This window comes from Schistocerca cancellata, chromosome 9, assembly GCF_023864275.1.
Source record: "Schistocerca cancellata isolate TAMUIC-IGC-003103 chromosome 9, iqSchCanc2.1, whole genome shotgun sequence".
NCBI classification, from domain to species: Eukaryota; Metazoa; Arthropoda; class Insecta; order Orthoptera; family Acrididae; genus Schistocerca; species Schistocerca cancellata.
Genome location: NC_064634.1, coordinates 326,627,519 through 326,643,148, shown reverse-complemented (window position 1 = coordinate 326,643,148; position 15,630 = coordinate 326,627,519). Strand labels below are relative to the sequence as shown.

At 39.2% G+C, this 15,630-nt stretch overlaps 1 protein-coding gene across 5 annotated transcripts in view; it reads right to left on the bottom strand.

Annotated features, from left to right (window-relative positions):
* LOC126100576 (PAX-interacting protein 1) overlaps nt 1-15,630 on the bottom strand; it is a 176,914-nt gene that overhangs the window by 28,752 nt on the left and 132,532 nt on the right. For all 5 annotated transcript variants that reach the window (XM_049911194.1, XM_049911196.1, XM_049911197.1 and 2 more), the window contains 6 exons: nt 12,897-13,006; nt 7,480-7,629; nt 5,740-5,924; nt 5,039-5,274; nt 3,660-3,828; nt 3,471-3,571 (listed from right to left, as the gene is read on the bottom strand). In XM_049911194.1, coding sequence (XP_049767151.1) covers nt 3,471-3,571; nt 3,660-3,828; nt 5,039-5,274; nt 5,740-5,924; nt 7,480-7,629; nt 12,897-13,006 — 951 coding nt within the window. The remainder of the gene's footprint in view (nt 1-3,470; nt 3,572-3,659; nt 3,829-5,038; nt 5,275-5,739; nt 5,925-7,479; nt 7,630-12,896; nt 13,007-15,630) is intronic.

Below are 15,630 nucleotides of genomic sequence, written 5' to 3'. Positions count from 1 at the left end.
GGAGTGCTAGTTCTGCAAGGTTCGCAGGAGAGCTTCTGTAAAGTTTGTAAGGTAGGAGACGAGGTACTGGCAGAAGTAAAGCTGTGAGTACCGGGCGTGAGTCGTGCTGCGGTAGCTCAGTTGGTAGAGCACATGCCCGCGAAAGGCAAAAGTCCCGAGTTCGAGTCTCAGTCGGGCACACAGTTTTAATCTGCCAGGAAGTTTCAAATTACTGATAGCTGGTATTGTTAAAGATCTTTTCTGGGCAGTCAAAATTGGACACTGTACATATTGGCAACATGCTCTATAACACTACTAAGTATGTCTCCAACATCACAATGACACTCTGGCTTGCATTTCAGAGACAGGAGCCCACATTTCAACAGTCAACCGGTCTTTACAAACTTTTAAGAGCATTATTACACGGCTAGAGAATGCCTTACAGCGACTTTATTTGTCCTACTTCTCTCTTATATTCTACTTATTATACTCCCCCCCCCCCCTTTTTTAAAAAAAACTTCTTGCTTCTTTTCCTGCCCTGGCACTATGCCTTTTCCTGTTCCATTGTGGATTTTTAAATATTTTATCATCATCATCATCATCATCATCGTCTAACCCCCTCCTCATTACAGATGGGTCTCTGACATCCTGAGATATGTGTGATCTGCCCTTCCTCTTCAACTATCCCCAACTTATCCCTCCCTTCTCCACAAGGAAAGAACTAATAGTTCTGAAAACTGTAATATTGTAAACACTTTTGAGTTAAAACACTGCAGGTGATTTGCAGTCTCGAATGGGTAATGCATATGAGGCTCATATTTGTAAGCTGTTTATGTTTCTATACAAATAATGTTCCAACACTAACAATGGGACAGTCAGCTGACAGTGCAAACAAAAAAGAGAAAGTAGACCTCCTGATGGTTGAGGAGTTGAGAGTACAAATGAGGCCCACATCACTGGGCTGGCTGTCCATATTCTGTGTTCCTGAAAAAGTGGAACTGGCATAACAACCATAGGTATTGCTGATCCATTCTGGTGTTGTGAAGGTTGTACTCTTATGCTGTCATGGGCCAGGATTAGTCTCTCAATTCATTTCAAAGCAAGGGGGGGGGGGGGGGGGGGGAGAAAAAAAAACGAGAAACATACAACACAAAGCTAACTGGAACACAAAGAGCATTCAGTAATGGCTACTGTGCAACTGTTTGCCAAGGTTAGAAGGGTCATGAACATTTCAGTTCTGGCCTGACCTTTAGGGGTATCTTGCACAGCCCCAGTTCAAAGACCCCCCCCCCCCCTTCTGAAACTGCCACGCCACATTTAAGTGTCCACATTCCACATTGTACATGTGGAAGCACTTTGTACAACAATACACAAACAGCACACTGAACAATAATATACAATGATGTCTGGTCTGTCCACAGTGGATATGTTTTCTACTTTGATGAGCTGTAATGTGATTGGTTCTAAATGAGGGAAGAGTGTTGCACTGCAAACTGATGTACTTGGCATAGCTGGGAAAAACTATGATATTTTCTTCGGCTAAGGCAATCGGCCATGTTTATGCTGCCACCAAGCAAAAGCATTGATTCAGCAGAAAGAGAGCCACTGCAGCTTTGATGGCCTGGTTGCTTCACAACTGAGCTATGAACTTATTGTGCCTTATGTGACCACAACCAATGCTGTAACAAAACAAGTATGCTTCAAGCGAGTTTACAATAACCACAATTTTTAATCACAGTATTGCAGTCTGCCGACTACCTGTCCTGACGGGGGACCTATTCTTTTCAGACTCCACCACTGCTAGCTGTGACACTGCTGCTGGTGCCAAGTTTGATGCAGTGCTTTTAACGCTCACTGGTGGGCCATACATAGGACCTATTTTAGAGGACCTACCTTAGTTGCTGCTGTCGTAGCCTGGAGGTCTCAGGTTCCCCTGTGGAAATGAGCAGCCACTCATCCATCACCTGGGTGGGAAAACTTCTTATTGCACACCACTGCTCTGGGCGGACTCTGCTGCCACTTCTGCTGTGCAGGGTCTCTAGCACGATCACACACACCTTGGCTGTCCTAGTCTGGGCTGCTAAAAGCTTCAAACTGGGTGGCTGACACAGATTCCTGTCCTACTGGGTCAGTGGCCTTGTTGTACTATTTGAGCCAGCATGCCAATACGTGCTGACTGCTCTGCCTTCCTCGGCAGGGCACTAGCTGTTTACGTCCCGTGGGAGCTGGCATCTGACAATGATTTGATTCATGTACTCTGAGTAATAAAGGAATGGTTCTTTAACGCTGTTTCTCTGATGTCTCCTCAGACATCCAATAGGGATCCACTCACCCCTTGATTGCAACCCATGCCTTAGGTGATGGTATTCTGACATCCAGACAACAGACACCCTAATTCCACAACCCACTATAGCAGCCAATCACACACCCAAGGTATACAAAAAAGGAGGTAGGCCATAATAACTTACTACAGAAACAACTGCTTATATACATAGAAAATATTCATATTACCAATTTCAGAAAATACTTGCCATCTTCAGATGTTCTTAATCCACAAAAAGCTTTATACAGACGAACAAATACATTTAAGCACTTTGAACATCGTTAAGTCAAGCAAAACATTCAATAAATGTACATATCGTCACATGATGACTGTCATTCATGCAAACTGCAAGGAGTCAATTGTCTTCAAATCTGTTATTTCGATCAATTACAAAACTGTGCAACACACAGTTTGTTTTTGTATTATCTGCAGCAAGTTCAGGACATGTGTTTAAAGGTTAATGAAAATTTCTCCACTTGTTAGCAAGAATGATGAAAATACATCTAAAAAAACGTCAAAGGATCTCTGTGGCATTCAGAAACACAGAAAAAACTACCCATTGACCTACTTAAGGTAATCATTCAATATATGAAATTGGCATTTAACTATTTTTTCTTCTAGAAATCGATTCATCCAGAATTTACTTTTAAACTTCAATTTTTGATTTCTTTATACAGTACGAGAAGTAAAAGAAAGGCATGCACCTCATCAGACTCTATGATGCAACAGAAACTTTGAGGGGCAGCAGTTCACTTAGCAGTAGTGGTAGCACGGCAGCTGCACAGAATGACAACAGCTATGCCTCTTCTTAGTGACAACATGACATCCATCTCAGTGCACTGCAGAGAAGCACTTCTCAATGGCAATGTGTGCATCCAGCCTTACACCACTATACAGCCTACGGTTCCACAAAGGACTGAAGTATGGGAAAGGATTGCTGAAAAATGGTTCCAGAAGAAGAAAGCAGAATGTGCACTATTTCAAGACCAGACATATCCAGTCAGTCAAGCACAGGAACTACGTGAATAATGATCATGCAATTACTGTAATATTCACCAGAACAGAAAGTGCACTGCCACAGAAGTGTCACTGAAAGCCACAGATCTTAAATCTTATCCAATAAATCCATATCTTCCTTTCATCACTTAAAAATATGCATTCCATTTACCTTGAACAGTTCCCGTCGGTTGGGTTTTTCGAGAAGTTTAGGAATGTTACAATCAAATTTCTTCTCAAAAGCTGGATCATCTAAAATGTACGGTTTTTCATCTAGAAAAAGAAAACATTTGTAAGGTTTTCAATAATTCTGTAATACAACGTACGTAAATTTCAGTAAAAGCGACAAACGAGCACTCACCCAAAATTTTATTTTGAGCATGACTGTCGTGAACCCACACCACCGAAACAATATACTGACAACTAGACAAACAACACATAAGCTTCAAAGTTCGCACTAAGTTTGGCATGATCAAATGTGTTGCATCCTTACACGAGGTTGCTTTCTCACACCCTAGTTGTAGCAATTTCTGTAAAATTACAAACAGTATCACAAACAACTATACAGTTTTGGCAATAATGAAATGTCTCTCAAAGAAGTGCAGCACAGCTTCAACTACACATATAAAACTGCAGCTACATCTCGATACATGAAATCAAATATTATGACATAATACTTAATTCTCACAAACAACAACATAAATAAGGATATAATAAAAGTATTTTTAGGTCATTCTTTAGAATAATGACATTCTTCTTTTTCTCTTTTGACCCAATCAGGTTTCAATAATGTTGCATCACCCATATAACAATGGTGCAACAGTACTGGAATGTGTGGGTCAAAGGAAACCTGAGAAGGCAGTGATCTCAAATTACTTCGCTGCTAAGCAAACATGGACATATAAAGCGAGCTTCAAAAAACATCTAGGTTTGGAAAGAATACCTTTTTATACCCTTGTCTGTACTACAGGTGGGCTCTGAGTGACTTGCTCTTCGTTTTAACCTTCCCCAACCTACCCTCTCTAGAACACATACGAATTTAGAAGATTGTCAAACTGTATGCCTGAAATTGCCTGCTATAAAAAGATGGTAATTGGGGAGCTTTCTGGCTGGAATTTTGACTTTTGAAAACACTTCCAACATTTTGTTTTTGGAAATGCTCACTGCTTGTCTGTTTCTTTTGGCTCTATTTAAGCTTTCAATAAATGATTGTTTCTGTTGAGAAGCAGCAGCACTTTCCCGCCAGTGACCTGAGTGCTTCTCTGATTTAACGTGTTTCAACATCATTTTTCTTCTGACCCAGTTTGATAATTACAAAATCTGCAGAATACTGATTTTGACCTCTGGTGGGCATTCGCAGCCATCCGATCCATATTTGACAACACTACAGATAGAACTGACGAAGTACATAATGTAAAAAGAGAACCAAAAAAACTCTATTAACATAGTGGGGAAAGACTTTCAGCATGATCGAAATACATTAACAGGTGGTGTTTTTCAGTCGCTCAGAAGGCAAAAATACATATATGTAGTCTGAAGAAACACTGAAATGAGAAACTGTAGAAGTTTATACAGGTTTAACAATAGAAACATAATTTGGTTGGCTAACTTCCTTCCTGAAAACAATGAAAGAAGAGGGGGTGACCTTTCAAATGAAGAGAAAATACATACTCATACAGATAGTTTTATTAAGACTAATTAAAGCACATTCTCACATGCAGATAAACAAAGTGGACTAACCTTCGTAACCTCATTTTCATTAGATAACCCTGACAGAATGAAGCGTGGCCTCTTGTCAGGAGGTGGTGGATCAGGATTTGTAACTGCTACCTCACCCAGTGGCTCCTCCTCAACTGGAGGAATCACAGAATTTTCACAGTCAAGCCGAGCTCGTTTATGTCTCCGCTGACTAGGTGGACTTTTTTGCAATTTGTCATATGATTCCTGTGTTATATTGATTGGCATTTTCCATGCAGCTAAAGTTTAGACAAATTCAAATATGTATAGTATTGCAAAAAATAACATATATACACACATAACATAAATCCATACTCCTAGATTCTTTGCATAACATTGTAAAAAATTAATTCAAAAAGTAATTTCATTCAAATTATTAACTTATAAAAACTTATTATGAATTCAAAGCTGTAGTTACTGTGCCCATAGATAGTGTTAAAAATTAATATCAGAAGATAGTAAAAAACACATTTTTACCTGAAATATCCTGTACATGAACCACTGAACAAATCTGAATGTTTATGAAATGCCAAGAATACATTTTTATTGAATTTACGATATACAGCATTGTATAAACTATTCCAATGTCAGACACTGAACAACATGAATTACTTCTAAGTAAAAACTTTTATGTCAATGTAGTAATGAATGGGGAATTAAATCTAGTAGAATTACTTATACCACTTTTAACTGCTATGACTCACCCATCAGATTTGGTATTAAAGCATATTCAACTCGAAAAGGATTTACAAGGTTAAACTGCTGATATTTTGGATTATCTGGTTGCTGAATGCATGAATATTGTCCGAAAAGAATATCTGTAAGCCACTGCACATTCACTACTGGTTTGCCCCATTCTCGGGCTTTCTTGTACTTCTGGCCATCTGGTCTAAAACAAATAACAGTATTACTGATATGTAAATAACCCATTGTCATCAATGTAAGTATCTCTATAAAAAATCCATAAAATGGTGCATTTTTGTAACTAAGCAGCACCATGTAAAAAAAGCTTAAAACAAAAGCAAAAGTATTAACAATAGAAGCAAAAAAAGGGGGGGCAGAGAAAACAGACATTATCAACGATGGAAATTAATATGAACATTTTACAAAAAATTTACGAGTTTTGATTTCCTTCTTCAAAGAACATAAAGGCAAATAACGGACAGATAAAAATGTTGGATTGGAGTTCACAGAGGGGGGACAGGAATGGAGAAGCAGGGTGTTTAACAGACTACATAATTCTTAAATCAAGCGAGAATAACTGGATTAGAGAGAACTTAGGCAAGAAAAGTTCCTAACTACAGGTGCAAAATGACAAAGAAAAAGCAGATGAGAGAATGGGCCAAGATTGAGAGAATGGGGGTCATTCCGAATCCATGCCAATCAATACCTGGTCTCAGAATTAGCTCGTTCTTTCCACTTTTCTCATCCTTATGCCCCTGAAGATGAATGTGTCCTAAAATCTTGAGTAGCAGTGTTCTTTTGCAAGTGTTACTGTGAGGGATATTTGGAAAGTAACATCCAATTGGTTGCAAAATAGAAACCACTGTCTTACCAAACTGGAGACTATATTAAAAGCCCTAGCTGACCACAAATGCAGAAGGTCAGTGACACAAAGTCAAAGACATTAACACAATGACTGCCATGAGGCCACCAACAGCCACAGTGGAGCCTCACAGCTGCTGTCACATGCCCACCAGCAGCCAGAGAAAAGTCTCATGACTAAGAAGGTGTGCCTGGCCTGGCGATAAAATAATCATCACTAACAAGTGCACCAGTCAATGTCACTAATACTATCAAATCAAAGCCCGTCAGGACTCACTGGGATAATAAGATGGAGGAGATGATAGTTTCCTGGACAGCACTGTCAAAAATATGTGATGATGTGTCACCGCAATGTGCAAGAGTTCAGAAGGGAGACTACCAAACAACACCATTTGAATATCCACTAAAAAGCTTAAGAGAAAAATGACTGGGCTGAAGATTTAAGTTTTAAAATGTATCCCTGAGAATTCAGAATTTTGTTTACAGCATGCAATGCTCAGCTCATACCAACTTTACAGCTAATGAACTTATTTCAGTCTTACAATGACTCCATAAGTGTAGCAAGATTAGAATCCCCCCCTCCTTTTTTTTAAGTCCGTGAAAGTTTACTATAGGAGTAATTTTTGCTGGCAATTTTATTGTTATTCCAATAATATGAATGCATCTTACCACTGCAGATTTTTATAGGAAAGTAGTTTTTATGACATTTTTGGACAAAAGTTGTCTCAGTTTTCTACCAAAGTGCACTTTTATCAACACCAAGAAATGTTGACAATTAAAAATGGTACTCATTTCTCTTAAGAAAAAAGTTTTTTTCTGCTGATTAATACTAATTTCTTGTTGGATCAATTTAGCTTTCTGAATGGTAGATAATGAAGGAAAAAACTAGTTTAACTTACCTTCTACAGACTAGAATGTGATTTTCTCTTGAGAAATAGGCAGTAGGTTTAGCACCAATTTCAACAATCATGAAATGGACCATTCTTCTCTCTTCTTTCTCAAAACCAGAATATGATATTATGTGATTATTGCAAGGTTTTTCATCAACCCTATAACAAGGTAAGGTATTAATGAGGCATGAATTCACATTTCAATAATTTGATTTGATTTTTTTGTTGTCTCTAGACAAATTTATAGTTGTGAGGTCAAGATATTGGTGACTTGTCAGTGACACACTGCTTATTTTACTAAATATTATGCTGCTCTCCATTTACTTGATATTAAATAAAAAAATTTAAGACATACATGGTTTAAAGTCTAACACTGATGTATCCTAGAGAAGTATTCCACTTTAAACTACAATTTACTTCCTGGCACAAAGTAGGTAAACGAAAAAGTGTTGTGAAGTATTACTCTACATTTTCTAAGACATTCCTAACAAAGGAACACTTCTGAGCAACGTACACACAATATGCTTGAAAACAGGGATTAGTGGCTAGTGGCACAACAGTTTGTTCTAATATACTGATTCTGGGTAAGACAGGCTAATGTCCAAGACACAGATTACTGCCAAAATATAGTGCACGAGTTAATAAGAGTGGAAAGCCAAGTGAACTGTATGTGGTAGAGGTGGGGGAGGCAGGAAAAAATAGACACGTCAGAAAATGAAAGATACAGAGAACTAAAAAGGAGGGAAGAAAGGAATACTTACTGTTAAGAAATGCCAATTCCAAAGAAATTAACATAAATTTAGGTCAAGTGGATGGCAAGGAAGGGCATATTGTGATGCCAGTTTCCACTTGCGGAGTTCCAAGGAACTGGTGTCTTGGTGAAGAATCCAGATGGCACGTGTGGTGAGACAGGCACCGAGGTCACAACTATCATGTTGAGCAGCATGTTTTGCAACAGGATATTCCACATTGCCTGTACACACCCTCTTCCTATGCATATTCATTTTAACTTATAACTTGGTGTCAGTCATGGTGATATGAAAGGCCAAACATGTTTACGTAACAGCTGGTATTTAACAAGTCATTTCTGAGGTGGCTCTTCCTTTGATGCGCATATGTTTTGTCAGTTACAAGACTGGTATAGGTGGTGGTAGGAAGGTACATATGGCAAATCTTACAGTGGGGATGGTCACAGAGGTAAGAGCCATAGGATAGGGAAATGGATGCAGAAGGATCATGGGGTCTGACAAGAATATTGTGGAGATTCAGAGAACAAGGAAAAGCAGTCCTAGGCGTAGTGGGAAAACGTCAGACAGAATAAACCTCTCCTTTACAGTGCCGTTTTAGAAAGTACTCTTGTGAAGTAGGTGATTAATACAAAGACCAAGACCAAGTGACATGAGGTGTACCAACAGTACCAAGACTACATTTTGCGTAAGGACCACGAAAATAACGGAAATTAGGGCTCATACATTGGCATGTAACAGTTGTTTTTCCCTCACTCTATTTGTGATTGGAACATGGCAAAGGAAATTACTAATAGTATCGTGCACCACATGGTAACTTGCACCATGTGGTGGATTGCAGAGAATGTATGTAGATGTAAGTGTTGTGGAGGATGGATGGGCAATGAAATCCACTTTAGGAGGGGTGGGAAGGAACTTAGATAGGATGTCCCTCGTTTCAGGGCAGCATGGTAAATAATCAAAGCCCTGACAAAGGATGTGGTTCAGTTGTTTCAGTCTGGGGTGGTACTGAGTGACTTCCTCTGTAGCTGGTTCTTGGGAGTGCTGGGAGAATTGGGGTGTGTATGAGGATATGGCACAGGAAACCCTCACCTCCACCACCAACTTTTCTGGGCTGTGCAGATTGGTGTTATCCTTGCAACACATTCTCCGCTACTGAAATTATCCCTGCCTTAACCTACTGTCCCCATACTGTCCACCCAACAGTTTCCACCCTTCTTTCCTATAAACTCTTCACATCCCCTCGCTCTCATTGTGGGCCGCTCTCTGCACACACACCCACCAGTCTTTCCACCTCTCTGCACCTCCCCTTTCCAGCCCCTCCTCGCATGTGCTTGGCAGCCTTGTCCTGCCGCCTTCTTGTCCCTGCACGCTCTGCCAGACACTGCTCCTCTCCAACCCAACCCCCCTCCCCCTTCCCTTCTCATTCTGTATTGCTGCTTTCATTCAACGCAATACTTGTAGCTTAGTCAGACTGGCCACAGATATTAGCCGTGTGTGTGTGTGTGTGTGTGTGTGTGTGTGTGTGTGTGTTCCTTTCTTTTTTGGAGAAGGCTTTGGTCAAGAGCTTAGTGTACAACAGTCTTTTCGCTGTGCCTGTCTGTGCCTCAGCAGCCTACAGGGTTGATAGAGCCTGCAGATTGGCAGACTTAAAATTCTGCTAGACTGCTAGAGGTGGAATAAAATATCCTTGGGACTTTGCGATTGACAGATTCCCTGTACCTATAAAACAACTGCGAGCATGCAGCACTTGAGACAGAACATGATTGACTGGTGGGTGGCCCCAACCACTGATCTTATTGGAATGTCAATCGCAGAGTTATTTTAATTGAATTACAGCAGTCAGGTTTATTATCCGATTACTGATGAGCTCGAGCATCTAAGTCGTTTTCATCAAATACTGTACAGAGGAAGATGATGTGAGGAAACTGAACTGAAACAAGGCTCAAGATGAGATTCAGTTTACTACTGGCAATGAGGCAGTAGAAATTACAAATTTATTCACCTAATAGACCCTTTTCCTCAGTGAATGCACATGATACCTGAAATTCAAATTTATTAAAATAAGAGAATATTATGATTTTCAGAGAGCAATGATGCCGTTAGAAGTTCAAAATGGACAAGGATTGACAAGGAAATTGCCCATATCATTTAGAGAACTAAGAAAACCGCAAAAACCCAGTCGGGATTACTGTACGGGGATTTGAATACCACTCCTCCTGAAAACGATCCAAATGTTCTAGCCACAGCACCACCTTACTTGATAATGAATATTAGGTACTGAAAAAAATTCCACTGAGCAACCTAAACATAAGTGGATTTCACCAATAACGTTGTATCTTTTATCACTGTTCTAGCTTAGCTTTCACCTTGTGTTTCTTCATTTGTAATTCTACAAAACAGACTTCATAGGTTTCCTCATGTGTTTTTAAAGAATGAGTCCTTATACCAAGTGTCAAAAAATCCTAACTTGTTCAATCTCACTCACAACTACCAGTGTTCCATACTTTTATGATTTATACTGTACATGCTATAATGAGACTGGGTCCTCTGCAACTTCTGAGTAACTCAAATTCCAGACCCAACCATTTATTGTGATGTCAAGAGTGCTTTGAGACTCTCTTGCATCCATACATACTATAAAAATGCATGTGTGTATGTTCCACATATCTTAAACCACTGGCCACATTTCAACCAAACTTGGTACACATATCACTTACTACCTGGAAAGACTTGCTATGGGGGGAAAAAAACCACCTACTTTTTAAAGGGGTGGGAGTGTAAAAGAAATGTACCCCATGACATGCGAATTGATTCATCCAGTATCGGACAATGAGAGTACTTAGCAACTTGCAACCAAATTTACACTCAATTTCAAATCTTTTTGACATTCCTGTCCGAACTGTCAGGATGGCGAACATGTGTGAATGAGGTGTGTTTACTTGTGTTAATGAACGTACGTGTGTGTGTGTGTGTGTGTGTGTGTGTGTGTGTGTTTTCTTTTCTGTTGAAGGCTGCAACTGATAGCTAATGTGTGTTTTTTAGTTGAAAGTGTCTGCAACTTCATGTGTCTTCTTTACAGTAAGTAGCAATCGATCTTTTGCTTCCATTGTTGGCACTCCAACCTGGAGTTTCCATTGTTTGATAAAACCTTTATGAAACTTTTTCTTATCTAGAACACTCATAAAATGTTGAAAGGAAAAAAAGTATTGCTCACTACTTATTTGCTGTTCACGCAGTAAAAATACTGCACCGGGAACAATGTTTTAATTTATTACTTCTTTACAACTAACTGTATTCACACACATTTTGCAGACAGTATTCACATATACCACTGAATGTATCTGCAGATTTATCATTGCACTACACATAGATCAGAAGATACTATGTCGCAGAGATTGAACTGTGAGAAAACGGAATGGCAGGGCAAAATTCACTACAGATAAAGGTGAAATATGTACAAACATGTTAATTGTATGTGAAATGTAAATAACATATGCAATATTTAGCAAAGCTGGATATAAAAGCATCTCCTAAACCCCTGGATTGATTTCAACAAAACCTGGTACACGCATTACTTACTATCTGGAAAGAAATACTGTGGGGATAAGGAACAATGAGCCTTGTACTGGGGTGAGGGTGATAACCTACTGAAGGAGAGAAAAGGTGGGGTGGAGGAGATGGACAGAGAAGGGGGAAGGGACAGATGGACACATGTAGGAGGGAGGAGGAGGTGAACAGAGAAAGAGGAGATGGACAGAGAGGGGGGAGGAGGAGATTTACAGAGAGAAGGGCAGAAGAAGATGAATAGAAAGTGGGGGTTGGAGATGGGGGTGGGAGCAGTTGGACAAGGGGGAGAGGCAAAGGGGGACCAACAGAAGCCAGGTACTCAGCTAGTGCATTATATTTGTCAAATCTGCAAATGTGCAGTTTCTTTGCCTTTTTTTCTAGACAGTGGAGGAATTACTACAACTACAAGAGTAGATTGGCTGTGATAGTTTTAGAGCTGTGATGGGTGCTAATGTAATTAAAATTGCATGGAGTGGAATGCTGTCTGTAGTTTCATTCCCACATAATAACGTAACACAACACTTTTGCTTTAAGACTTCCTTTGAATCCACACACAGAAGAATGATGAGCTATGTGTCACTGAAAATGATAATTATTATACTACATGACTGTTTTTTAGTTCATATATTAATAAATAACACTTCACAGTTAACTTATAATGCCTTTACAGTCTTTATTTAATAAGTGTTTCGAAATGCCAATGAAAATTTATTAAGACGTCCAGAGTATCAGTTACCCATTATTACACCTGCACAACAGTTCCACAAAAATTGAAGACGCTAGCAACTTATGTGTTCTTAACATAAAAATAGCACAAATATTAAGTATTACTTCTACATTCGATAAATTTTGTGTGATCAATCACAGATTATTGTCATCCATAACAGAACCCACATATACTAAAATTTAACCCATATGAACAATTAATGCTACCCATAATCCCTTCTCAAAATCTGAGCTTGCTGCAACCTAAATGTACTACTTTCATTTCATTTTTGCATCTATTTAAAATAACTCACCCTCCACTTAAAAGAAAACTTACCAACTACACAATAGGCAAACACCTCTGGAATACAATTTATTTTTAAGATGGTAAAATGTCATACATACTTGTAAGGGCGTGGAAAATGAACTGCCAATGATGGTGGCACTACCTGTTGTTTCTCCAGGGCATCACTAAGCCAGTATGGCGTGACACATCGTTTACTATCTCTCAAGGCCTAAAGTGAATGAAAGTTAACTGTAAGATTCCAAAACAGAAACACAATTTATGATATCTCTCTCTCTCTCTCTCTCTCTCTCACACACACACACACACACAAAAGTACGTACAACTTCATTTGCGCCCACATCAAGTTATGAACAGCACCAATTAGATTTTAAATACGCACTGATTCAATGCAGAAATTAGTAAGGTTGTCCAAGAAAAACAGATAAGTACATTGCATTGAAGTTCATAACTGGACATTACACAAAATTCTTTATCTGGAGTTCTTAAGGTGGTATGAAATAGGTTCATTATTCAAAGCTAATACAGCTTCTACTCTTCTAGGCAGATTTTCTAGTACATTGCAGTAGATGACGGTCAACTACAGCACACAAAACTTCATGTGTGCACAATTTGCTGCTATCGAGCAGGCACTACTTGATACATCTTGGCTTTGGTCAGTCCTCCTCCGTAAAGTGCAACATTTCATTTATCAATGTGATGTGACACTTCTTCCATCATTTGGCTTGGCTAATTTTGATTAGCAGGACTTTCTTCAGTTTGGCAGACTCATTGTGCAAGCACTGTTTATTTTTATTTATTTATTTATTTACATATTCCTTGGATCCTTATAGTCTTTTTACAAAACCAATTGCATGGAAAGTACATAATATAAAACTACAACATTAAAAAAAACAAATGATAAAGACATGGATTAACACATGTTGTGTTGTTTAAAACCTAAAAAACATGCAGTGACACACACACACACACACACACACACACACATACACACGCACACACACCACTCTCTCTCTCTCTCTCTCTCTCTCTCTCTCTCTTTCTCTCTCTTTCCTCTATCGAAAATGAACGAAAGGCTTCTTCAAGTAAATGTATAATTAATTTATTTTTAAATAATGCTTTGTTACTATGTAGGTGTTTGATAGAGTTTGGCAGTGAATTAAAAATTTTAATACTGGAGTACTGTACACTTTTCTGCACCCAAGTTGGATATTTTAGTTCACAATGGAGGTTACCTTCCTCCTTGTGTTGTGCCATGGAACCTTTCATTGGTTTCATAGTGGGCAGGACTGTCAACCATGAAGCTCATAATTGAGTAAATATATTGGGACATTGTAGTAAGTATCTCAAGCTTCTTGAACAGATTACGGCACAAGGTTCTCCATTGTATTCTGCATATTATTTTAAGATTTTGTGACACTCCAATTTGTGAGACTGTCCTAGTGGCAAAAGTAGTGGAGAAGAAACATTTTTGGATTTGGAGGATATGATGTTCCCAGCTGGCTATATGAGGAGATCTAAGAAATTGGTGCAATGCACTCTTTGCATTTGCTGACTGCCATGTAAAACAGGAATCTCTAGTGGGACTTTGTGAGCAAAGCTGAAGTGGATGTAACTGGTTTTGCTCTGGTTTAATGTTAGTGAGTTTATTCTGAACCAGTGGAACTCGCATGTTTTGCAAGACAAAAGTAAGTCATTTATGCGAATCTAAAACAGCAGAGGACTGAGGACAAATCCCTGAGGGACTCAATGGAGTACAGTGCCCCAGTCCAACTCCACCTCCTCCTCTGCTATGCTGGTCTCACGAAGAACTACCTTCTTCTTCCTATCATTTAGGTAAGATCGTAGCCAGTTTCCCACTGCCCTATGATGCCATTGCGACTTGCTTTGTTGCCTAGTATATTTTATCCACATAGTCAGACAAGTAGTTTTTGATCCACATAGTCGAAAGCCTTAGAGAGAACACAAAAGATCCCGACTGACTTCATTTTTATATTAATGGATTCCAGTATGTCATTTGTGAATGAAAATATTGCTTCAGTAGTGGACATAGCTTTTAGGAAACCAAACTATCACTGATGTCAAAATTTTCGAGGTGCCTCACAATTCTGGGATGCAGTAATTTTTCGAGGACTTTTTGCAAAAGTGGTCAAAGGAGAGATGGGACGATAGTGACGTGTTGTGTCTCGCTTTTTGTGGAATGGCTTCATTACAGCAAGCTTCACTCAATCTGGGAAGACACCCTGATATGTAGAGGCACTAAATGTGTGGGCTAAAGCTTTGGATAATTAAATTACAGTGAAATCCATACCTTTGTAGCTGTTTACAGGCATTGATAAATATCAACGGGGAAAGTTGAAAATGTGTGCCCCAACCAGGACATGGACCCGGGATCTGCTTACATGGCAGATGCTCTACCTGACTGAGCCACCGAGGGCACAGAGGATAGTGCGACTAGAGGGACTTGTCTCTGGCACTCTGCCCGTGAGACCCACATTTCCAGTTTATTGTCCACCCACTACATTTGTAGTGCAGATGCACTCACATTGCTCAAACTCTTAAGGATTAGCTACAAATGTCTGGATTTCACAGTAATTTCATTCTTCGAGAGCTGCAAGATCACCAATGGTGTCTGTTTTTTTTCGACATCATATTCACATAAAGCTTTGGATACATGATCACAGCAGGTTTTTAGTAATTTACTGGAAATATTATTTACACCTGATGATCCTTTGCTTTTTAGTTATTCTATGGAATTCTTTACTCATTTCTGAGTCTGGGGGATACACTTATTTCATTTACTGAATTCGATGTGGTGTTTCAATATGTCCACGG